Source organism: Somniosus microcephalus, chromosome 20 (genome assembly GCF_052327205.1).
Source record: "Somniosus microcephalus isolate GS21.2 chromosome 20, FLI_Smic_1.0, whole genome shotgun sequence".
Lineage (NCBI taxonomy): Eukaryota > Metazoa > Chordata > Chondrichthyes > Squaliformes > Somniosidae > Somniosus > Somniosus microcephalus.
This window is the reverse complement of record NC_141006.1, coordinates 49,711,997-49,737,554: the sequence shown is the minus strand read 5'-3', so window position 1 is coordinate 49,737,554 and position 25,558 is coordinate 49,711,997. Positions and strand designations below refer to the sequence as shown.

At 44.7% G+C, this 25,558-nt stretch overlaps 2 protein-coding genes across 2 annotated transcripts in view; one reads left to right on the top strand and one right to left on the bottom strand.

Moving 5' to 3' along the window:
* fndc5a (fibronectin type III domain containing 5a) overlaps positions 1-19,744 on the top strand; it is a 185,056-nt gene extending 165,312 nt beyond the window's left edge. Inside the window, exon 6 of the mRNA XM_085963179.1 lies at positions 14,236-19,744. Coding sequence (XP_085819305.1) covers positions 14,236-14,277 — 42 coding nt within the window. The 3' untranslated portion in view covers positions 14,278-19,744. The remainder of the gene's footprint in view (positions 1-14,235) is intronic.
* s100pbp (S100P binding protein) overlaps positions 13,356-25,558 on the bottom strand; it is a 98,567-nt gene continuing 86,364 nt past the window's right edge. The window contains exon 7 of the transcript XR_015072925.1: positions 13,356-13,767. The gene's annotated coding sequence lies outside the window, so the exon portion shown is untranslated. The remainder of the gene's footprint in view (positions 13,768-25,558) is intronic.

Below are 25,558 nucleotides of genomic sequence, written 5' to 3'. Positions count from 1 at the left end.
CCAACGCTGCCTATTCGCTTAGCTTGTGATGCTTCTCCATATGGTATCGGGGCAGTGCTCTCACATAAGTTTCCAGATGGCTCGGAAAGGCCAGTCATTTTCGCATCCAGATCATTGACCTTCGCTGAGCGCAACTATGCTCAGATAGATAGGGAGGCTCTCAGCCTCGTGTGGGGAGTTAAGAAATTTAACCATTACCTGCAAGGCCAAAAGTTTACGCTGCTGACAGATCACCAGCCGTTGGTTTCCATTTTCAACCCTAAGAAGGGTGTTCCGGTAATGACGGCGCAGAGGCTTCAGAGATGGTCCCTTTTCCTAGGGGCACATCAATATGATATTGAATTCAAAGGTACAAAGCAACATGGTAATGCTGATGGGCTGTCGCGCCTGCCACTACCTACAGCGGAAGAGGCACCGGCAGTTGACCCTGTCGAGATATTTCACTCGACCATCATCGAATGCTTACCAGTCACCAATGCGGGTATTGAGAGAGAGACCCGAAATGACCCGACACTGTCTCGGGTCTACGACTTGACAGTGAAGGAATGGCCAGCACATGGCGAACCACTGTTACCAGCATTCTCAGCCAGACGAGAACAGCTGTCCGTATGTCAAGGAACATTGATGTATGGAACAAGGGTGATTATTCCTCCAAAATTAAGAGAGAGAGTTCTGAAAGAATTGCACGAAGGTCATCTGGGGGGAGTCAAGCTGAAAAGCCTTGCTAGGGCTTATGTGTGGTGGCCAGTTATCGACAAACAAATAGAGGATCTGACTAAAAGCTGCTCAGGGTGCCAAAAAGTTCAAAACGCACCTCCAATTGCACCGCTGCATCCGTGGGAATGGCCTTCAGCCCCATGGCAACGTGTGCATATCGACTTTGCAGGTCCATTCGTGGATTCCATGTTTTTGATAGCAGTAGACGCACATTCTAAATGGCCAGAAGTGATTAAGATGTCGACCACTACCTCTGAGAAGACGATCGCAGTTCTAAGAACCATATTTGCAAGGAATGGGTTGCCGGAGCAAATATGTTCAGACAACGGACCACAGTTCGTGTCAGAAGAATTCCAGAAATTCATGAAAAAGAATGGGGTGAAACACTATACATCTGCCCCATATCATCCGGCTACAAATGGGTGGCCGAGAGATTTGTACAAACGTTCAAAAAGGCGATAAAGGCCATGAGTGAAGGCCATATTCCACTACAACACAAGGTGGACATTTTCCTGATGGCGTATCGAAACGCCACGCATGCAGTGACAAATCAAAGCCCTGCCATAATGTTCTATAACAGAAGGTTGCAGTCCCGGTTGGATTTGTTAAAACCCAATGTGCGAAGGGAAGTCGAAAACAAGCAATTCCAGCATGTAAATAACAAGGCCACTCGTAGTTTCGAAATAGGACAACCAGTGTTGGCCAGGGACTATAGGGATTATAAATGGCAACCTGGAACAATTCGTGCATGACAAGGACCCTTGATGTACACGGTAGACGTTGGAGAGAACGTAATACGACGTCATGCTGACCAACTTGTGGAATCGAGAACAAGGGTCGACCCCATGTCTACGGCAGAGACACCCGTTGAAGAACTTATTGAGCCTGTAGCATCTACCTCAGACTCGAGCGTACCTGATGATGTTCAATCCGTAGGAGATCAAGTGGATGAGTCACCCCAGCAATGAGAACCAGAGACCCCTGAAAGGCGTTATCCGGCCCGGATCAGGAGGCCTCCTCAGAGACTGAATCTTTCAACAGTTTTGTGTGTAAATTGTATATATGTTATCCATGTAATGTTTAATTTGGGGTGTACACTGTTAAGCTAAAAGGGGAGGAATTGTAGTGTATGTAACCTGTACCACCTTAAGAGGATACCTTAAGGTGATGGACTACTTTTTGATGGCTCCTGTACATTGTAGTACCGGTGGTGACCACACCGGTATATAAACCCTGCGGAGCAAAGTGTATCCCAGTTCAGCCCTGACCCTCAATCACTAAAGACCTGTTTACTTACTTCTGTAGTCTGTGTCCTGTTATTCAGTATAACTGCAATTGAAACCACAGACTCAACAGAAGCTCATCAGGCTATGGAGTCACTCCACTACTAGAGGGAATACCGGTCAAAATGTAGCTGGATACGGGGGCCGCTGTCTCCTTGATTTCAGAGAAGCTATTCAAAGAAAAACTGAACCACCTATCACTGACGCCGGCCAAGCTCATCTTAAAGACCTACACTGGGGAAACAGTCCCAATGCTGGGTAAGACAGAGGTCAAGGTGGAGCTTAATGGACAAACCGTGATGCTGCCAGTTTACGTGGTCAAGGGTGACTATCCATCCCTGATGGGCAGGCCATGGATTGGAAAAAAGTGAATGCGGTGTCAGTCGAAGAGGCGGGGCTAGCAGCAGTGTTGACAAAGCATGCGGCTGTCTTTGACGGAGAATTGGGGAGTATGAAGGGGATTACGGTCAAACTCAAGGTGAAGCCTGACAGCCAGCCACGATTCCTGAAGGCCAGGAACGTTCCCTACGCCCTCAGACCAAAGGTGGAGGCTGACCTGGAGCGTCTGGTCACGATAGGGGTCCTGGTGCCGGTTTCGCACAGTGAGTGGGCCACGCCCGTGGAACCAGTGATGTGGAGATTTCAAAGTAACAGTGAATCCTGTGCTCTCAGCTGAACAGTACCCCCTCCCCATCATTGAAGATCTTTTCACGGGTCTAGCAGGCGGTCAGAAGTTTAGCAAGATTGAACTATGCCAAGCCTACTTGCAGATGCATGTAGAAGAGGACTCACAGAAGTACCTCACCATCACCACCCACAAGGGCCTCTACAGGTACTGCCGCTTACCCTTTGGTACAACGTCAGCACCAGCATTGTTTCAGCAGGCTATGGACCAGATCTTAAGTGGCATTCCAGGGGTACAATGTTATCTCGACGATATCCTTGTCACAGGAAAGGACGACAACGAGCATCTGCAGAACCTGACAAAGACACTGGGAAGACTTGAAGAATATGGCTTACGCGTTCGCAAGGACAAATGCGAATTTTTCAAGCCATCAGTGGAGTACCTGGGCCATGTCATCGATGCGGACAGCCTACACACAGCACCGTCGAAAGCGAAAGCCATTACCGACGCTCCTGCACCTACAAATGTCGGCCAGCTACGGTCATTCTTAGGTCTCCTGAACTATTACGGAAAGTTTATTCCACAGCTGGCATCACTGTTGAAGCCATTACATGAGTTGTTGTGTCAGTGCAAGGCCTGGGCGTGGACGAAGGAGTGCGAAGCTGCATTCAAGAAAGCCAAAGCAGCTTTGACTGACCCCAGAGTGTTGACGCACTTTGACCCGTCGTTGCAGATTCAGCTGGCCTGTGACACGTCGCCTTATGGCGCCGGCGCGGTCGTGTCCCACATCTTTCCCTCCGGTGAAGAGAAGCCGATTGCATTCGCGTCAAGGTCCCTGAGCAAGGCGGAGGTGAAATACCTGCAGATCGAAAAAGAGGCTTTGGGCATCATCTTTGGAATCAAAAAGTTCCATCACTACTTGTTCAGAAGGAAATTCACCTTGCTGACGGATCATCGTCCTCTGACATCGATCTTTGGTCCACACACAGGAATACCCTCCCTGGCAGCGTGCAGGATGCAGCGCTGGGCGCTGATGTTAAGCGCTCACAATTACAACATCAAATACCGGAGGTCAGCAGCACATGGCAATGCGGACGGATTGTCAAGACTTCCGCTGCCTGTGCCCTGTGAAGGCTGTGAGCAGAAGATTTTCTACTTTGACATGGTGAGCAATGCCCCTGTCACGGCCCGGCAGGTCAAGAAAGAGACCAGAGTGGACCCTACGCTATCCAAGGTGCTGGATCGGGTGATGCGAGGAGACGGATCACGGGTGTCAGACGCACCACCTGAGCTCCTACCTTACCTGTCAAGAGGGAAGGAGTTGTCTGTCACGTCAGGATGCCTCCTTTGGCGCATGCGAGCGATCATACCACCAAAGCTGCGGAAACATGTCCTCAACGAGCTGCACTCAGGACATTGTGGTATTGTCCGGATGAATGAGCTGGCACGAAGCTACTTCTGGTGGCCCGGTCTGGGTCATGAAATTGAAGCTGAAGTGAAATCATGCCCATCATGCGAGACAACCAGGGATACGCCAAGAGCAGCGCCACTGCATCCATGGGAATGGCCGGCGACACCGTGGCAACGGATCCATCTGTGCAGTGTATGTACTTTGTAGAAGGAACTATATTCTGCAGCCCCTGTATACTGCAGTACCAGTAGTGACCACCCCCGTATATAAGCCTGTGTAGTAACATTTGCATAGTAGTTCCAGGTTGTCTCCATTCAGTAAAGACCTGTTATAACCAACTCCTGCAGTCCGTGTCTCAATTATACACGGACATAATACTGGCGATGAGCAGATACGAACTTACCTACAGTCTGCACCACCTCATGGGGATCCATCCCTGAAGCGAAGTTATCAGAGGTCGAGGCCAGAAGGAAGAAAGAAACAGAAGAAACGGGCGTCGACCGTGGGCATCCGCCTCTGAGTCAGCGGAGTTGAAGATTTGCAGGAGAGGCTGTCGAGAGCGGGGCTTGGTTATCCTGTCGATGGTGCTTCAGCTAATCGGGCTGGTGGCAGGTAGTACACTGATCCTTCCTGGGCTGCAGCGGTCTAGAGCTCGAGCGGGTGGCTTTGCAACGGGGCCGAGCAGCGTTGTCGGGAAGAGAGAGAGAGAGGGTGGAGCACACAGGGCGCGGCCGGTGCTACGAAGCCGGGCAGCGTACAGGCCGGAGAAGAGGGAGGCAAGTGTCCCGCAGGGTTGTTTCGACGACGGGGAAATAATAAAAATTAAACGCGCAGAAAGCCGCGAGGAGCTGCAGTTTGCCACGGGAACCGCGGAGAGCGGTGTTAGCAGCAGCATGGGGGGAAGTGCGCGAAGACCATAGGGCGTCGCCATCAAGGCATAAAACGCCAGCAACAGCGCCAGCAACAGCGGAGAAGACAGAAAGCGCGGGAGGTGCCATTTTGTTAAATCGGGGAAGAAGGCAAAGCGCGGGAGGCGCCATCTTAGATTTCCAAGATGCCGAAGACTGGCTATATCACTGCCTTCGATAATGCAATAGAAGACTGGACCACGTATGTGGAAAGAGTCGAGGTATATTGCGAGGCAAACGAAGTAGCCGATGAGAAAAAGGCAACGGTACTGCTAAACTTAATGGGTGCAAGAACGTTCGGCCTATTGCGGGACCTGATTATTCCTGCCAAACCGAAGGCGAAGAGTTTTAACGAAATTGTTGCTATCCTACAGGAACACCTAAATCCTACACCGCTGCTGATAGCAGAAAGATTTAAATTCCACAGGAGAAATCAGCATAAAGATGAGAGCAATGCTGATTACCTTACGGAACTACGCAAGCTATCAAAGCACTGCCAGTTCGGAGCAGGACTGGCAGATACCTTACGGGACAAATTTGTCTGTGGACTCCTGAGTGAAGGAACCCAGAAGAGGTTACTCTCAGAGAAAGAGCTTTCAGCGTGGCAGTATCGTATGAAGCAGCAGCAAGGGGAGCTGCGGAAATACAGCAAAAGCCACAGGAATACGGCACCCACGAAATGACACGGGAATTTGCAAAATGTTATCGCTGCGGCAGAACAACCCATGACCAGAAGGACTGCTGGTCCAAGGACAAAATATGCAGGCAATGCGGAAAGATGGGACACATTGCACGAATTTGCAGGTCTGGGAAGAAGACCAACGACAACAAAAAGGCTACTAAGGAACCGCACAGGAAAGTACAAAAGATGATGGACAGTAGTTCCAAAGACCAGATGAGCAATAGTGAATCCGGGAACAAGAGACTAAGCTGTCTCAAACTTCACAACGTAATCGCAAAAGGGGATCACCGAACCATTTGGGTCACCCTCACGATAGCAGGGTCCCTTACAAAATGGAATTGGATACAGGATCAGCTCTAACCGTCATGAATCGACGAGACTACGAGCGGCTATTCTCACACATACCCTTGAAAGAGACATCCATTGTCTTGAAGACGTATACGGGGCAAAAAGTATACCCCAGAGGAAAAATAAGGGTGCCTGTCGAATACAACGGCAAGGAAATACGGAAATTGTATCTGTACATACTGCAAGATGGTGGACCACCGTTATTGGGATGTGAATGGATCAGAAAGATAAGTTTAGACTGGCACTCCATTCAGGCACTGACGGTGGCTGGTAAAAAGGATGACGACGTCACTCCTGGACGATTGTCAACAATCTTAGCTAACGCCAAAGAGGTATTTCAACAAGAACTGGGAACTCTTAAAGGCGTAACCGCCTCGATAAAAATAGAAGAGAATGCAATTCCCAAGTTTTTCAAAGCAAGACCGGTACCATATGCAATTCGCCCAGCCATCGAGGCAGAGCTGGAGAATCTGGAGAATGCAGGCGTGTTATCTAAGGTAGACTGGAGCGAGTGGGCGACACCCATCGTTCCTGTCACGAAGAAAATGTTAAACAATAAGTCTGAGGAGCCAAGGAAGGTTCGCATCTGTGGGGATTTCAAGGTGACGGTGAACCCAGTCCTTCACACAGTACAATATCCTCTTCCAAGGATAGAAGATATCTTCGCCTCACTATCTGGAGGGAAGCGTTTTACAAAAATTGACCTAGCACAAGCATATTTGCAGATGGAGGTTGAAGAATCCTCTAGGAAGTATCTCACGATAAACACTCACAAAGGTCTTTACCAGTATAATCGACTGGTATTCGGAGTAGCATCAGCTCCGGCGATATGGCAAAGAGCGATGGAACAAGTCCTGCAAGGGATTCCGGGGACTCAGTGTTACTTGGACGACATCCTAGTGACAGGTGAAGATGACAGTGAACACCTTGCCAACCTAGAGCAGATGCTCACTAGACTACGTGAACATGGGCTACAGGCCAATCGCCCCAAGTGCGAGTTTTTTAAGAAACAGATATCGTATTGTGGCCACGTGATTGATGAAGAGGGGTTACATAAGTCCCCTGACAAAATTGAAGCGGTAGTTAAGGCTCCAGCGCCTGAAAATGTGTCACAACTGAGGTCATTCCTCGGATTGGTGACCTACTACCATAAGTTTTTGCCGAATTTGTCCACAATTCTGCACCCACTGAACGCCCTACTACAAACGGGAGTAGCATGGAAATGGAGCGCCTTTCAGAAGAGTAAGGACCTAATCACTTCAAGAGAAGTATTGGCTCACTACAACCCATCACTACCGATAAGACTGGCGTGTGATGCGTCTCCCTACGGCATTGGGGCGGTACTGTCACATAAATTCCTTGATGGTTCAGAGAGGCCGATAGCTTTTGCGCCATGCTCGTTAACTTCAGCCGAGCGTAACTACGCCCAGATTGACAGAGAGGCCCTCAGCCTGGTGTGGGGGGTGAAGAAGTTCAATCACTACCTGCACGGTCAGAAATTTACTCTACTTACTGATCATCAACCTCTTGTCTCCATTTTCAACCCTCAGAAGGGCGTACCGATAATGACAGCACAACAGCTACAGAGGTGGTCCCTTTCCCTAGGGGCACACCAATATGACATCGAGTACAAAGGAACTAAGCAGCATGGGAATGCTGATGGATTGTCGCGCCTACCGTTGCCGACGGTGGAAGAAGAACTTGCAGTGGATTCAGTGGAGATATTCCACTCGGCCATAGTCGAATGTCTCCCTGTGACGAATGCAAACATAGAAAAGGAAACACGAAATGACCCGACACTCTCCTGGGTCTATGATTTAACGGTGAAGGGATGGCCAGCACATGGTGAACCACTGCTGCCAGCATTCTCGCCGAGAAGAGAACAGCTGTCAGTGTGCAGAGGAACCTTGATGTGTGGATCCAGCGTAGTAATTCCGCCCAAATTGAAGGATAGAGTGCTCAGTGAGCTTCATGAGGGTCATCTGGGAGGGGTAAAAATGAAGAACTTAGCCAGAGCGTTTGTGTGGTGGCCGGGAATCGATAGAGAAATCGAAGAGATGACCAAGAGCTGTACAGGATGCCAGAAGGTCCAAAACGCCCCACCACAAGCCCCTCTACATCCATGGGAGTGGCCCTCATCTCCATGGCAAAGGGTGCACATTGATTTTGCTGGTCCATTTATGGACTCGATGTTTTTAATTGCGGTGGATGCACATTCAAAGTGGCCAGAGGTAATAAAAATGTCCTCAACCACCACAGAAAAAACTATCACAGTCTTACGAACCATATTCGCCAGGAATGGGCTGCCTGAACAGATTTGGTCCGACAATGGACCACAGTTTGTGTCTGTAGAGTTCCGGAGGTTCTTAAAGAACAATGGTGTTAAGCATTACACATCCACCCCATATCATCCAGCCACTAATGGATTGGCCCAGAGGTTCGTTCAAACATTCAAGAAGGCTATCAAGGCAATGTGTAATGAAGATATACCCCTACAACACAAGGTGGATAACTTCTTGTTTGCCTACCGGAATGCGACACATGCGGTTACCAACCAAACTCCAGCCATGATGTTCTTCAATCGAAGACTACGATGCCGCTTGGATTTGGTTAAGCCAAACATCAGAAGAGATGTGGAGAACAGGCAGTTTCAGAATATGAATGAAAGGCCGACCAGGAGTTTTAAGATTGGTAAACCAGTTTTGGCCCGGGACTACCGCGCAGAGAAATGGCAGCCAGGAACGATCTGTACACGGCAAGGACCTCTAATGTATACCGTGGACGTTGGAGAGAGCATTGTAAGACGCCATGCTGACCAGATTCTAGAGTCACTGGGAAACGTCAACTCCACACCACGATCTGATACACCTGGCAATGAAACCGAAGTACCAATTGCATCTACCTCAGAATCGGTGATATTGGAAGCAGACGAACCAAACAACGACATTGATCCCGACTCAACTTTGCCAGAAGAACCTGATACCCCAAAGAGGCGTTATCCAGACAGAATCAGGAAGCCTCCTCAAAGACTGAACTTATAATTGCTTAACTTCAACTAATGTATCTAGCAACTGTAATTGTAAATATGTTATTTCATTGTTAATCGAATGTTATGTACTGTTTAGCTAAAAGGGGAGGAATTGTAGTGTATGTACTTTGCAGAAGGAACTATATTCTGCAGCCCCTGTATACTGCAGTACCAGTAGTGACCACCCCTGTATATAAGCCTGTGTAGTAACATTTGCATAGTAGTTCCAGGTTGTCTTCATTCAGTAAAGACCTGTTATAACCAACTCCTGCAGTCTGTGTCTCAATTATACACGGACATAATAATCTGGACTTCGCGGGGCCAATGGAAGGAGTGATGTTCCTGGTCGCGGTGGACTCCCATTCCAAATGGCCGGAGGTTGCAGTAATGTCCACTACCACTACGGAGAAAACCATCGAGACTCTGAGAGAGATGTTTGGGCGATTTGGTCTGCCGGAGCAGATCGTAACCGACAATGGAACACAGTTCACATCCCAGGAGATGGAGGAGTTCCTCAAGAGCAATGGAATCCAGCACATGTTCTCCGTGCCTTATCATCCATCCACGAATGGATTGGCGGAGAGATTTGTCAGAACGCTGAAACGCGCGTTGAAAGCGGCAAGAAGTGATGCTCCTCTAAAGCAGCGCCTGAATGCTTTCTTGCTGAAATACCGAAACACGCCTCATGCTACGACTGGAGCATCTCCTGCTTACCTACTCATGGGAAGGCAGCTACGGACACGCCTTGACCTGCTGAGGCCAACGTCCACAGAAGCAGTGGTGCACGCCAATCAGCAGGATCAAGTCAGCAGACGAGTTCAGAGGTCCAAAGAACAACACTTTGTGGTGGGGGGCAAAGTCCTCGTGCGTAACTACACCACCCCGGAGCGGTGGGTCCCGGCTACGGTCATTCAAAAGACGGGCCCCGTTTCATACCGAGTCCGCACCGGAGACGACCGCACATGGAGACGGCATGTAGACCAGTTACTGCCAAGACAGTCGCCACAGGTAACCCAAGAAACAGAGGATCAAGGACCTGCTGGGGGCTCCAGCAGGGACTGGTCGTCCGATCCTGAGACGGTGGCACCATCCACTCTTGTGCCATCGAGGGAGGAAGCCACGCCTGCAGGGTCACGGGAGAACCAGCCAGAGCCTGCTCCTGAGACTAGGCGTTACCCCCAAAGGGAAAGGCAGCCTCCAGAGTGCCTTAGTCACAGTTAGTGCTAACCTGTGTGCATGGGGCAGAATAATCCCCAGGGTTAGCGGAATGTAGAGGCAGTCTACCCTCTCTTCCAAAGTTATAGTCATTTTCAGTTATTCTGTTTTGTGGACATTCTATTTTAAGGGGGAGGAAATATGTTGTGTATTTTGAATGTGTATTAGAATTGTCCCACATGGGATACCGTAGTGGTGATTTGCAATGCACTATGGGAAATGTAGTGCATTGAGTGAAGAAGCACATTGTAAATAAAATGGCCGTTAACTAAACTCTCCACCCCGGAGTCCTTCTTAATTGTTGTATAGGTAAGGGTATAAAACCCCTTGAGACATAACAGTTTTGGAAAAAGTAACTCTAGTACATTGCTTCAGACTAAACCATGATAGTAGAACAAGGGGCACAGGACTGATGTCTGGAAGAGCATATGGAACGGATCTCGGGGTACTGTAATGGAGGCAAAAACTCGAATCATTTAAAGCTGCTTTTATATTGTGCTAGTGTTACTGGCTCCCAATGCACAAGGCCCGTGTAGCAACTGCCAACATCAAAGATAAACTGCCAACTTTACTATGGCGGATAGGCCTGCATTTCAGGAGCTAGTGACATTCATACAATATAAAAATGGCTTCAGATACAAGTGGATGCTGTGATGGGGGAATTGTGGGGACTCTAGCTGGGTAAGATGGTCCAAATGGCCTCCTTTATCTATATCTGTAGCCATTTATATGCTTACACCCATTTAGTTTGAAGTCTGGAGTTCCATGAACTGGGCCCTGTTTCTATACTGTTAAATTCAGTTCCCTTATCCCAAAGGCAAAACTGCAGACCCATAATAAAAGTAATGTAAATGTGGGGAGATGGCTCATTGCTGCCTGTCTCTCAGAATCCAAACTGGGTAAGTGTCAGTATAAGAGGTTACCTTGTGATCTTGTGAACAGGTTCTAAATTGGAAGTCATTTTGAAAGAAAGAAAGACTTGCATTTATATAGCGCCTTTCATGACCACCGGACGTCTCAAAGCACTTTAGAGCCAATGAAGTACTTTTTTGGAGTGTAGTCACTGTTGTAATGTGGTTAACGTGGCAGCCAATTTTGCCTCAAAAGCAAGAAAGAATGCCCAAATGGATTTTGTTTGTATAATATTTGCAAAGTTCATTGAGCACGTGGAACATTTATGGATACTTAAAATATTTCCACGTGGAACCACCTTCAATTTGTACAGTGCCTTTTAAACTTTTCTGTTTAGGGGACCCTACTGATGTACTCCCTGTCCTAACTTCTGAAACACACCCCGGGAATTTCCCTCGGAGCTTCTCCTTCTTGGCTGGTGTAACTTCGGCGCAAACCCCGTGGAGGCACATAAGCTGGCAAACTTCCACAGAGTTACAGTGGCAGAGCAGGAGGAACCCCAAGGAAATTCCCAGTGACCATGTCAGCTGCCGAAAGGAAAGCAATACTATCATTGCCAAATTTTTTGTGTTCCTACGTGGCAACAGTAGTGAACATACTAGTAATTCAGCAAGTACAGAAGAAATGAAACACTGAATTCTCTCGACACTCTGCTCATGGTGCATAGAAACATAGAGGATAGGAGCAGGAGAAGGCCATTCAGCTCCTCGAGCCTGCTCCGCCATTCAATGAGATCATGGCTGATCATCCAAATTCAGTACCCGGTCCCTGCTTTCTCCCCATATCCCTTGATCCCTTTAGCCTTAAGAAATATATCCAACTCATTCTTGAATATATTTAATGAATTGGCCTCTACTGCCTTCTGTGGTAGAGAATTCCACAGGTTCACCACTCTCTGGGTGAAGAAATTCCTCCTCATCTCTGTCCTAAATGGCTTACCCCTTATCCTTAGACTGTGACCCCTGGTTCTGGACTCCCCGACCATCGGGAACATCCTTCCAGCATCTAGTCTGTCTAGTCCTGTTAGAATTTTATAAGTTTCAATGAGATCCCCTCTCATTCTTCTAAACTCCAGCAAGTACAAGCCCAATCGCCCCAATCTCTCCTCATACGTCATTCCTGCCATCCTAGGTATCAGCCTAGTGAATCTTCGCTGCACTCCTGCCATGGCAAGAACATCCTTCCTCAGATAAGGCGACCAAAACTGCACACAATACTCAAGGTGTGGTCTCACCAAGGCCCTGTACAACTGCAGCAAGACATCCTTGTTCCTGTACTCAAACCACCTCGCTACGAAGGCCAACATACCATTTGCCGCCTTAACCGCCTGCTGCACCTGCATGCTTAGCTTCAGCGACTGGTGCACAAGGACGCCCAGGTCTCGCTGCACTTCCCCTTCTCCCAATCTATTGCCATTCAGATAATAATCTGCCGCCTTGTTTTTGACACCAAAGTGGATAACCTCGCATTTATCCACGTTATATTGCATCTGCCATGCTTCTGCCCAATCACCCAACCTGTCCAAATCATACTGAATATACCTGGTGATATACTTGGCTCCACTGGTACAAAACCTACTTGGAAACTGAAGAATTAGTGCATTTCCATAAACAAAATTGAAAACCATTCAGCATTGGATATCTGTGCTAATATTTCCAAACAAAAAAAAGCTTAAAAGATGAAGGCCTAGAAATTTGTCTCGGGCGGTGGAGCAATACGGGGGGTATCAGATTGGACTGCAGTGGAACTGAATATCGGGCGCTGCATAGAACAACAGCCGGTCCGATTCCACCCGCTTTGCGCCACCGCCCAGGACAAATTTCTAGGCCGAAGTATTTTTTATAAGAAAAACTCTGCATCCTGGAAAATTTGAAAGAAAAACAAAACATTTTGGAAATAGAACTTAAAAGAAAAGTTAACGTTTTGGGTAAAGGTCTTTCATCAGAATGTAATAAATAAAGCGTAGTTTTAGAAATAATAGCCAACAGTTTTTTTTTCTATCGGAAGACAGTTAGACTGAACTACACAGTACAAAGATAACTCGTAGAAAACATCTGTGTGTTCCAAGAATTGAACTCTGTAACATTAATTGCAAGTAAAGACAGGTGGTTATACCGATGACTCAAAGGATATGCAGGTAGTGTAAATATTGCTAATGTGGCAGCCAAAATAATGCTATTGATATCACAGATGTAATCTGTCAACAAACAGAAGACAGGATTTGTGTAAACATTCACGATTTTTATTATATGTGCCTTAGTTGCACATAATCATCATTTTTATGGCAGGTTGAAAATTAGGTGTTGTCTGTTGTTCTCAACCTAGTTAAGTGTAAAAACAAAATAGATAAAGCTGCCATCTGATGCAATCGATAGAGAAGCAGATAATTTAAAACAGCTCTCAAAGAGGCTCAGACTTATGCCTCCAATTTGTAATCAGGAAATTTAATTTGATTTTCTCAATGGTTGTAAACACTGTCCTCGATCAGAATATGGATCGATAGGGTCAGCTTATCTGTCTGACATACATGATGGGGTGTTAGAAGAAACATGGTGATTCCGGGCCCAATCCTGGCATTCAGTCGTAGACATCTTTTAGCCAATCATAGGGTGTGGCCCAGGTCGTCCGACCCTTCAAGCTGAAAGAGAAAGCATGGCAATGGTACATAGCAGTACTGACCAAAAGGGGAAATAATATAACTTTAAAAAAGCATTTTTAATAAAAAGAAAAAAAACTGCAAATGTTGGAAATCTGAAATAAAAGTAGTCAATCAGCATCTGTAAAGAAAAGAGATGGGGAGTTGGACTAACTAGGTTGCTCTTCGAAAGAGCCAGCACAGACTTGATGGGCTGAGCGGCCTCCTTCTGTGCACTATGATTCCATGATAGGGTAACATTTCGTCGAAGAGGAGTCTCTAAACAAATGTTAACTTTGTTTTACATTTTGTGAATTATCTTGAGCATCAAATTCATCAGAGCTCTCCAACCAGCAAGGATCATACAGACCATCCCCATTCATAGAGCCAGACTTGACAATGTGTGATCTGAAATGTTGTTGATAAAAAAAAAAGTATTGTTTTAAATAACAATTTCATCCTTTTCTTCAGTTTCCAAAGAACAAGCCTTCTGTAAATATCATTGAAGCCTGACTGCTGTGCAGCTAAGAAGATGGTTTAATTAATCCATTAACCTTTCTCTTGGGAGGGAGCTGTTGGCTTCTGAATACGAGGTCCTGCTTCAGAAACAGAATTAAAAGCACACAATAATCAAGATTTCTCGAAATGATCACCTTCATCAAGGACAGGAGACTGTTTAATTTCTCATCTCGGGAAAAGAAGACCCCTAAAGTTTTGAGCATTTTTGTATAATATGGACAAAAGGTAATTTAACAAAGATTTCATCTTTGCGTTCTTGCAAAGGGACTCACTAATACAGAAGTAAACAATTAAAGAAATGGTTACATACATTCAAAGTTCTCTCACTGACAGTTCATTGGATGAATTATAAACGGTTGACAAAAGATGCTTCAGAAATGCAAGCTACTGAAGACAGTCAAGCGGACCTCAAACAACAGGCTATTATGCAGTTTTTAAAGGTATAATGTTTCTTCAGAGGGAGAAATGTGATTTTGGCAAGAATTTCTCAGATGGTACCACAACAATGGGGTTTGCTCAGTACAATCAAAGGTAGCTTTTCTACAAGGAGAATGGCAAGATGACTTTTGAAGTTCATCAAGAACATCTTTATTGCAAAGAGTATGATGATATTAGAATTCTATCACCATCTTCAATTATCCTAACTCACTGTTTTGCTTATAAAAATGAATTTCTGGGCTTGCAAGCTAGATATTTTTTATGATATATGATCTGTAAGAAAATAGGAAAGATATAAGGGCACTTAGAAAATAATAATAGGGTTGGGCAGAGTCAACGCGGATTTATGAAAGGGAAATTGCATTTGACGAATCTGTTCCTTTTTTGAGGTTTAACTAGCAGAATAGATGAGGGGGAACCAGTGGATGTGGTGTATTTGGATTTTCAGAAGGCATTCGATAAGGTGCCACACAAGAGGTTATTAAACAAAATTAGGGCTCATGGAATTGGGGGTAATATACTAGCATGGATTGAGGATTGGTTAACGGACAGAAAACAGAGAGTAGGAATAAACGGGTCATTTTCGGGTTGGCAGGCTTTAACTAGTGGGGTACTGCAGGATCAGTGCTTGGGCCTCAGCTATTCATGATCTATATCAATGATTTGGATGAGGGGACCAAATGTAATATATCCAAGTTTGCTGATGATACAAAGCTGGGTGGGAATGTAAGTTGTGAGGAGGATGCAAAGAGGCTTCAAGGGGATATAGACATGCTAAGTGAGTGGGCAAGAACATGGCAAATGGAATATAATGTGGAGAAATGTGAAGTTATCCACTTTGGTAGAAAAAATAGAAAAGCAGAGTATTTTTTACATGGTGAGAGATTGGGAAATGTTGGTGTTCAGAGGGACCTGGGTGTCCTTGTACACGAATCACTGAAAGTTAACATGCGGGTACAGCAAGCAATTAAGAAAGCAAATGGTATGTTGGCCTTTATTACAAGAGGATTTGAGTATAAGTGTAAAGACGTTTTACTGCAATTATATAGGGCCCTGGTGAGACCACACCTGGAGTATTGTGTACAGTTTTGGTCTTACCTAAGAAAGGATATACTTGCCATAGAGGGAGTGCAACAAAGGTTCACCAGACTGGTTCCTGGGATGGGGGGATTGTCCTATGAGGAGAGATTGAATAGTCTAGGCCTATATTTTCTATAGAGTTTAGAAGAATCAGAAGCGATCTCATTGAAACATACAAAAATTTTTACAGGGCTTGACAGGGTAGATGCAGGGAGGATGTTTCACCTGGCTGGGGAGTCTAGAACCAGGGGTCACAGTCTCAGAATAAGGGGTCGGCCATTTAGGACTGAGATGAGCAGAAATTTCTTCACTCAGAGGGTGGCGAATCTTTGGAATTCTCTAACCCAGGGCTGTGGAGGCTCAGTTATTGAATATATTCAAGACAGAGATCGATAGATTTTTGGATATTAAGGGAATCGAGGGATATGGGGATAGTGCAGGAAAGTGGAGTTGAGGTAGATCAGCCATGATCTTATTGAATGGTGGAGCAGGCTCAAGGGGCCAAACGGCCTGCTCCTGCTCCTATTTCTTATGTTCTTATATACAAAGAGGTAGCACTTCCTTAATGAATTTAATTTCTCAAACTTTCCCTGCCCATGAACCATTAATACTAGCCAGCCTTCTGAAAGTGGTTGCAAGCACATTATAGCACTTATATAATTTCTTTTGTTATTCTTATAGCCAATAACAGAGCGCCTTTAGCTTTAATAAAAAGGATGACCATACTATTAGTTACAAAAATTAGACATGTGAAGAGCGTTTTAACTGCAATGTGGAGCTATACCAAACTAAGAACGACTTGGTAAAGACTTTATGATTTGTATTTATTATCAATACATAGATACATTTCAGAACATAATTAATTTAACGCACATTATGGAATTTACACACTGCTTATGACATACATCTCTCAAGCATACAGTTTTCTCAAAATCCATGTTTTTTTCATTTATTCAAGACATGACAACCATCTGCTAATATTTCCTGACCAGTGACAAACATGACAAATTAATGATATCTGTAAGGGGAACATGTGCCTGGAGGGATCCAGTCATATTCATGACTGCTTTAAAACTACCATTACTATTGCAGTTAAAACACTGGAGGACCTGGTTTAATCTTTTTATTTAGTGTTGCTGTGTATTATACTTTGCAGCAGTTACCAGTACAAATGAGTTTTGATATTTCTGCTGCCTACCATTTAATTTGCATTTTATGTAGTTGTGAAGCAACCAAGTGTCAATACAAAAATACCAAAAAATTGGGATTCATTTTTTTTTCAATACAATTTACACGCCAAAAATTGTAAAACTACTTTGAATCTGGAACGTCTAGCAGATAAATGGTAAAAAAACTCATCCAATTTTCTCTTTGTAGATCTTCAAACAAAAATTTTAAAAATAAAATTTTGAGCATTCCATCAAAGTACAGAACACAAAATGGCATTTTTTGTGTTTTGGTTTGCTCCAGTCCATAGGTTAGATTTTCCTCTGAGGCCCTTCACTGGGGTATGGAATATCAAGGGATATGGAGGAAAAGGTGGGTAAATGGAGTTGAGGTACAGATCAGCCATGATCACGTCGAATGGCGGAACAAGCTCAAGGGGCTGAATGGCCTACTCCTGTTCCTACGTTCACTGTGAACCAGACAGCGGCAACCTATTTCAAGTATGTTACAGCAATGGGGGAGAGAGTCCTGCTATTTTCCTGTTCAAGGCCATTTGTTTGGCCAGGGTGGGCCTCTGCCTGGGCCTAATGCTGGAAACCAGGGCAGGCCTGCAACTGAACTTCTTGTTGTTGGCATTGGGTCCTTTTGGCAATAAACAAATTTGCCTGTACTGATCCTCAAGCTACCTTTGGGGCACCCAGCACAAAGCACTTCACCTGATTTCTTCAGGTGACCCTGCCCTGGGACACCCAACAGTTGGAAAGTGGGCAAAGTGACGTGGGAGGATCCTCTCGTGAACTCACTTCTACACTAGAGGCTTGTGCCTCTCTCCAGGTGCAGGCCAAGGAACTCCCTTAGTTGTATAGTGGGGGCAGAGACCTAACGTAACAGATTGCCACACCTTTTTCCTCTTCACGGTGTCCAGGAACTCCAGTCTTCCCCAGGTGCGACAAAGAGGAAAATCCATCCGAATGTCACTTTCCTTGTAGTGCATGGATTACTCAGGAATGTAATTTTGCACCGGAGCTCATGCTAGCTTGGAGTAAGGGAAACAAGATACACAATCTAATTGCAGTCAATTCGAATAGTACCCAAAAAGAAAAACAGAGGGAAGCCTGTGTTTAAAAGATTTGCCTTTATAAACTGATAATCAGTCACTTTTTCCAGAAGACAGTGATGCCACCCTTTGAGAACTGCAATGTCACTTCTGTGGTAAACCCAAAACTCACATATGTAAAATTTCCATATTCTTTAGCATTAGGGAATGTCATGGTATGATTTCATGGTAATATAGGATTTTTTTTAAATCTCAATATAGGACTTTTAAAAAATCTCAATGCTTCATGACACTATCCAAAAGTACTGCATAAAATGCCAATGATTCGCACCACCTATGTACAATGAACCCCTATCATTTTTTTTCTAAAAAGTTAACCAACTGTGTCCAAGTCAAGAGGCCCTCTAAACTTACCTTCTGTTAAGCTTTCATAATTTTTATGGTATTCCAGAGCAGGGAAACAACAGATGGCTCTACTAGACACAGATATCCATATTCTGGTCTAGAATGAGTCAGTTGAGAGTTTAGATGAGGTTTGGCTTCCTTCCATTTTTCTGAATTCCCACTGAACTGTACAGTCCAGTCAAATTATTCCTTAAAATTTCCCTAAAGCAAAATTGTTTCCCACATCGTTAACTGTGATCTTTTTAGACTTTGAAAATGTGACCTTTAAAAACTCGTGCTTGTATAAAAGACCGACATATTCACAAATGGGCTTTTTCTTTGAAAAATCCAATGAATTTCTCAAACCGCATTCCCTCTTAAAGAGATTGGCTCAAATCTAGATCATATTCATCAAATCTCCAAATTTGAGGTAACTTGGATTTCAGGCTCATCCCTAATCTTGGTATACCAGTTTATTACAGTATTATACCCAAAATATACTATTTTATATACAAAATATTTTCCATGTACTGTATGTGGTCATGGTCATTACTGCTGTTACATACAGAATATTTTACAGAAAAAGAAATATGTACAGGACAAAATATTTCTCACTAATAAGTTGTTTGTAACGGAGAACTATTTTTAAGTTGTGATGTTTGGCTGCATAACACTAGTCGCTGCACTTCAAAAGTAATTCATTGTGTGAAGCAATTTGTGATGTTTGTGTTACAGCATTATATAAATATAAACTATTGTAGATCGCTTTCATTCTATCATACTCTGTACTAAGGCAACTGAGAAAATCAGAGGAATATCTGCCTCTTTGAGAAATATCAGGCTTGAACTAAGGTGGTTTCTGTTACTGCTCATTTAACATCATTCCCTTGTACAGCTTCATATTCCTCCCTCTGCAATCACAGCGTAGTCACTTCCGCGGCATACAAGTGAACGTTTCACAAAGGTGATCCTGGAATTCGGGGGTGACTTATGTCCCTCACCTCCAGACTTCTTCAATCAAGAGAAGTTAGAGCTCGTCAGGAAACAGGCACCTGCTTCTTTGAAGGCAAAACAAAATCACGATGTAAGCTTTGTTTTTTTAAGGATCTCGCTGGGTCCTTGAACGCTTAAACATTCATCGTTTGCCACATACACACACATCTGCACATCCAATACTTGCGGCCATCACATCCTTTCAATAAAGATATTTTACAGTGCTCTGATACTGTCACAAATAGATTACTGGCAGTCATGTCGTTTCAAATCGTAAAACCAATAATATAAATGCACTGCACAGATCACTTTTTCGACTGGATTATGGATTTTGCTTGTCTTCCAGAGGGAGGTAGTTTTATTTAACATAGCTTGCTATAACTTTATTGATTTCTGTTAGAAATATATTGAAAAAGTATGTCTCGTGGTTGAGATCCAGGATATTCATCTTTCTATTTGTCTCAGTCGCACAAGTTTCATCAGTTTGATCAGTTGTTCATTGATTAACAAGTGGGAGCAGTTGACGGAATTAAGGCATCTTATCGCCAGGAGAGGGACAGAGACGAAAATTGAAAATTATCAAGCTCAACCCTGCTTGAACCGTCTCTCCTGAAGTTCTATCATGCAATGGCATTGATGGCAGTCACAGAAGTCTTATACTGCATTGCTTTCCCAGTTTATTGGAGTAAGCAGCATTACTGGGATGAAAGAGAGAGGGAACCATAAGCAAAATATATTCAAAGTACTTCGTCCATGCTACATTGACAAGATAAAACAGAAGTCTCCTGGACCAAACATATTAATAAAATATGAGCAGATTTTAAATATGAAATAAACATGAGGCATTACAGTAAAGGCTAAAAAAACAACTTTATATAGTTTTGATTTCAAGACTGTTTTGTAATTTACTTCACTGGAGCCCACACAAGTCATCAAAAAGTGATAGTATTTATTTTAGTCCTAGCATGTTATAAACATTACTGAATACAGAATGCTTCTGCACTTCATAAATTGCATGGAATGAACTCTGTCAGTGCCATTAGTTTTAACAATGTTAACTGGATTGACTCCAACTATATAATTTATAATACAAAAGGGCTTCATTTACATTTATGCAATGCAACAGAAGACTTTCATTGAAATATCCTTCACTCCAAGTGCAGTATGCTATTAATAATTGCTGAGCTTTTTTTTCCAAATCACTGTTTTCTGTGAATTACTATTGAAAAGAAAAGACTTGCATATTTATATAGCGCCTTGCACGACCCCGGGATGTCCCAAAGCGCTTTGCAGCCAATGAAGTACTTTTGAAGTGTAGGCTCGGTTGTCGAAACATGGCAGCCAATTTGCGCACAGCAAGGTCCCACAACCAGCAATGTGATAATGACCAGATAATCTGTTTGTGATGTTGCTATAGCATAATTAAAGCTAGAATTCAAAGAGTACAGAAGCATGGATTATCTCTTAATGTTTATTTTAAAAGCAATGCATGAAGACTGTAAATTTGCTCTATTTTACATTTTAGTATGCAGTGCGATACTCAGAGCACTAACTCCATACTCAGATAGCAAAAACTGACAGGACCATTGCAATGCAGATCTCAATTGATCTATAAACTGCTAAGTTTTAGCGCTCATACCACCAAATTAGCCTGTTTATATAAACAATTTCTAATTTGCAAGTCAGTGAAATTCTGTACAAGGGGAAAATAATCGATTTGCTCAGTTGTATTCTGTAAAGACATACCTTTTTGTCCTCATTGTATTTTATAACGAGCATTTTGTGCAGAATATAATTTTTTTTTAAATCCATAGCAAAGAAATGCTAGCTTGTTACCCGAGGGTGCATCGTGTCCAAGGTGACAGCACAGCCTGCAGCCCCTGCCTCATTGTGGAAGCATCGTTAATTAACCTGCCTAAAGTTGAGAACCTCTCACTTCTGTTGAGACAGTTGCTGAAAGTTCGTGGATGCAGGAACCTCGCACTTTTGTTGGTGACGTCCACGAGCTACAGGTTGCTGAAAGCATGTAAATGAAGACATGTTCCAGGGCTGCTGGTAGTGCCGCCGTGCAGTCTCCACACAAGCTATCTTCAATTTCTAATGAAGCTTATTTCAACAAAAGAAACAGAGACAAACGCAAAACACAACAAAGCTCACAGCAGCTCAGCGTCATGTGTAAAGTCTGGTGAATCACGGGAATTGTCAAACTGTCTCAGCTACATCCGAGTTCCACCTATGCTGCGGTGGGACGGTGCTAAGCGCAGAACAAGCACCAATCTGCGAGAGGAGTAAAACAAAATCTGAGGAGATCATTTTAACTTGCTTCCTAGTGGCTGGGATAAAAACATAGAAGCAGGAGTAGGCCATTTGGCCCCTCGAGCCTGTTCCACCATTTAACGAGATCATGGCTGATCATCCAAATTCAGTACCCTGTCCCTGCTTTCTCCCCATATCCCTTGATCCCTTTAGCCTTAAGAAATATATCCAACTCCTTCTTGAATATATTTAATGAATTGGCCTCAGCTGCCTTCTGTGGTAGAGAATTCCACAGGTTCACCACTCTCTGGGTGAAGAAATTCCTCCTCATCTCAGTCCTAAATGGCTTACCCCTTATCCTTAGACTGTGACCCCTGGTTCTGGACTCCCCCGCCCTCGGGAACATCTTTCCTGCATCTAGTCTGTCTAGTCCTGTTAGAATTTTATACGTTTCAATGAGATCCCCTCTCATTCTTCTAAACTCTAGCGAATATAAGCCTAATCGACCCAATCTCTCCTCATACGTCATTCCTGCCATCCCAGGTATCAGTCTCATTGACGGTGGCCTAGAAGCAGGCTTCCCTCGCGAGCACAAGCAGCGCACGGTCCTACGGGCTCGCGAGGGGAGAAAAGAGAGGGTGTATGCTCTCATGGAAGTATAGCGTAGCCTGAAAATAGTCAAATCAAGCATTAAAACAAGGTCTGTATAAAACTCATTAACTTTCTTTGCACAAAAGGTTTTGTAGCATTGTATTAAACAAAATGTACAATTACACAGCACACGTACCCCAAATTCTGCTGTAACACCTCACTACTTAAAAAAAAAAAAATCTCAATTATTGTGAAGGTGCCTCAATGGCAAATTACCATCTGGTTATATTGTGCATTTTACACCACTGAGTAATGCTGATGGAACTAGCTGCTCACTGAGGTTTCAGAAGCCTTGGTCTCCCATGAGCTCAATGTAGATGCATGCTGATGTATTTCAGAGCAGGAGGTTTAATGTAGCAAACACTTCTAGTAGGTAACAGGGCCACGTTTTGTTCAATGACTTGTTCCATTTCTTTCTCGCCATGCAGTCAAGTATGAAACTTAAATAAGTCACGTTTAAATGTTCTATTTCAGCTTGCAGTGCTGTGTGTCGGAAATTCTTGTCTCATTAGTTTCCAAGATTCCAGCAAAAATGGGAAGAGACGAGTTTTCGCATATCTAGGTAGCCAGTACCTACCGGGCACCATCTGGATTAGTCAGGTGGGCACTAAAGCAAAAAAGTGGAATGAGCTTTTACCCCATTATCCAGCAAATTCAAGGTTAATTGCTGTTTTGAAGCTGAATTCAATACAAAGCTGAACAGCGAGTGCTCATTTTGGTCATTTTTTTGGTTTATGTCCTGCAGAGCTAATCGACAAACTGTAAGTGATCCTCTACCACATCAACCAGCCATTTAAATGAAAACAAGCTCGCATTCATTTTAATAGCAACTGAAGTTTTTTTTTAAATAAACCCTTCAAAGAAATTCTACTAATTGCTCTGGGCTATGTTGGAACGCTATTGGGGGGGGGGGGGGGATTTTAACCCCCAAAAAACAGATTGGGTTGGTGTAATGTATGTAATGTATATATACCTTAAGGGAGAGAACTACTTTTTACAGCTCCTGTATACTGTAGTACCGGCAGTGACCATACCTGTATATAAACCCTGAGTAGTGACCTGTACAGTTAGTTCTAGAGTAACCCTCATTCAGTAAACACCTGTTGAATCGTTCCCTGCAGTCTGTTGTCTGATTATTGAAGGACACAACATTAAGATACACGGACATAACATTGGCGATGACGCAGATTTGAACCTACCTGCAACTCTGCATCACCTCCCAGGGATTCGCTCCTGGAGAACAGTTTAAGAAGGTCGAGTCTAGAAGCACGGGCGTCGACCACGGGCAACTGCCCAGTCATCCAGCGGAGATTTGAGCATCGCAAGGGAGGCTGTCGAGAGCCAGGCTTGGCTTTCCAGTCACGGTGGTCCAGCGAAACAGGCTGGCAACAGGTACTGCGCAGACCCTTCCCGGACAGCGACGGGCTAGAGCCCGATCGAGCGGCACAGAAAAAGGCTGAGCAGCGTCGACGGGGGAGAGAGAGGGGGCAGAGCGCACAGGGCGCAGCCGGTGTTCAGGACCGAGCGGCGTCAACGGGGGAGAGAGACGAGAGAGAGCAGAGCGCAGCCGGTGGTCAAGGGGCGAGCAGCGTCAACGGGGGAGAGAGGCGCGCAGGAAAACGCGAGGCGCTGCCATTGGCACGAGGACCGCAGAGAGCAGTGTTGGCAGCAGTGCAGGAGCAGCGCACGAAACCCACAGGGCGTCGCCATTTGCCACGAGGACCGCCGAGAGCGGCGTTGGCAGCAGCGCGGGAGACGCCATTTTAAGCCGCAGCGGGGAAGGAAAGCGCGGGAGACACCATTTTAAGCCAGTCTAACCACACCCAAAAATGCCGAAGAGTGGCAGTATCACAGCGTTCGACAATGAAGTCGAAGATTGGACAACACATGTCGAACGCATAGAAGTATACTGCAAGGCCAATGAAGTGCCAGATTACAAGAAAGCGCTGGTATTGTTGAATTCAATGGGTGCAAAAACGTATGGCTTACTACGAAACCTAGTAACCCCAGAGAAGCCAGTAGAAAAGGATTTTGAAAACATAGTGGCAATCCTACAGGACCACTTAAACCCCACACCGCTGCTGATAGCAGAAAGATTTAAGTTTCACAAAAGGAACCAGCATAAAGATGAAAGTAATGCTGAGTATTTAACAGAACTGCGCAAGCTATCGAAACACTGCCAGTTTAGAACGGGACCAGCAGATACTTTAAGGGACAAGTTTGTGTGTGGGCTTCAAAGTGAAGGAACCCAGAAACGGCTTCTATCAGAAAAGGATCTTACGCTGGCCAAGGCTTTCAGCATTGCAGTATCACACAAAGCAGCAGCATGGGGCACTGCAGAGATACAACGGAGACCGCAAGAATATGGCACAAATGAAATGTCATACGGAACAGTGAAGTGCTATCGCTGCGGCAGAACAACACACGACCATAATGATTGCTGGTTCAAGGACAAAGTGTGCAGACAGTGTGGAAAAGTAGGACACATAGCAAGAGTCTGCAGGTCGGGAAAGAAAACCAGCAGCAAGAAATCTCCACAGGAGAAGTACAAGAAGGTACATAAGGTGACGGAGAGTAGTTCAGACGAACAGAAGAGTGATACAGACTCCGGAAGCAAGGAGCTGGGTTGTCTGAAACTACATAATGTGATCAAAACGGAGGATCACCAAATTATCTGGGTCACGCTCAAGATAGCAGGAGTCCAAGTGAAAATGGAATTGGACACAGGATCAGCCCTAACAGTCATAAACCGAAGGGACTACAAGCAGCTATTCTCACATATACCCCTGAGAGATACAAAGATTGTCTTGAAGACGTACACGGGGCAAAAAGTCTACCCCAAAGGAAAAATAAGGGTGAACGTTATATATAACGGCAAGGAAACACCAAAAATGGACCTAAATGTATTGCCAGATGGAGGACCACCACTACTAGGACGTGAATGGATCCGGAAGATACAGCTAGATTGGCATTCCATACAGGCACTGACTGTGGCTGACAAAAAGGATGACGATGTCACACCTGGGCGACTGTCAAAGATCCTAACTGACACGAAAGAAGTGTTCCAGTAAGGACTCGGAACACTAACAGGCATGACAGCGATGATTAAAATTGAAGAAAACGCAAGCCCAAAATTTTTTAAGGCCAGACCAGTACCTTATGTGATCCGCCCAGCCGTCGAAACAGAGCTGGAGAGTCTGGAACGTTCAGGTGTACTGTCCAAGGTAGACTGGAGCAAGTGGGCTACAC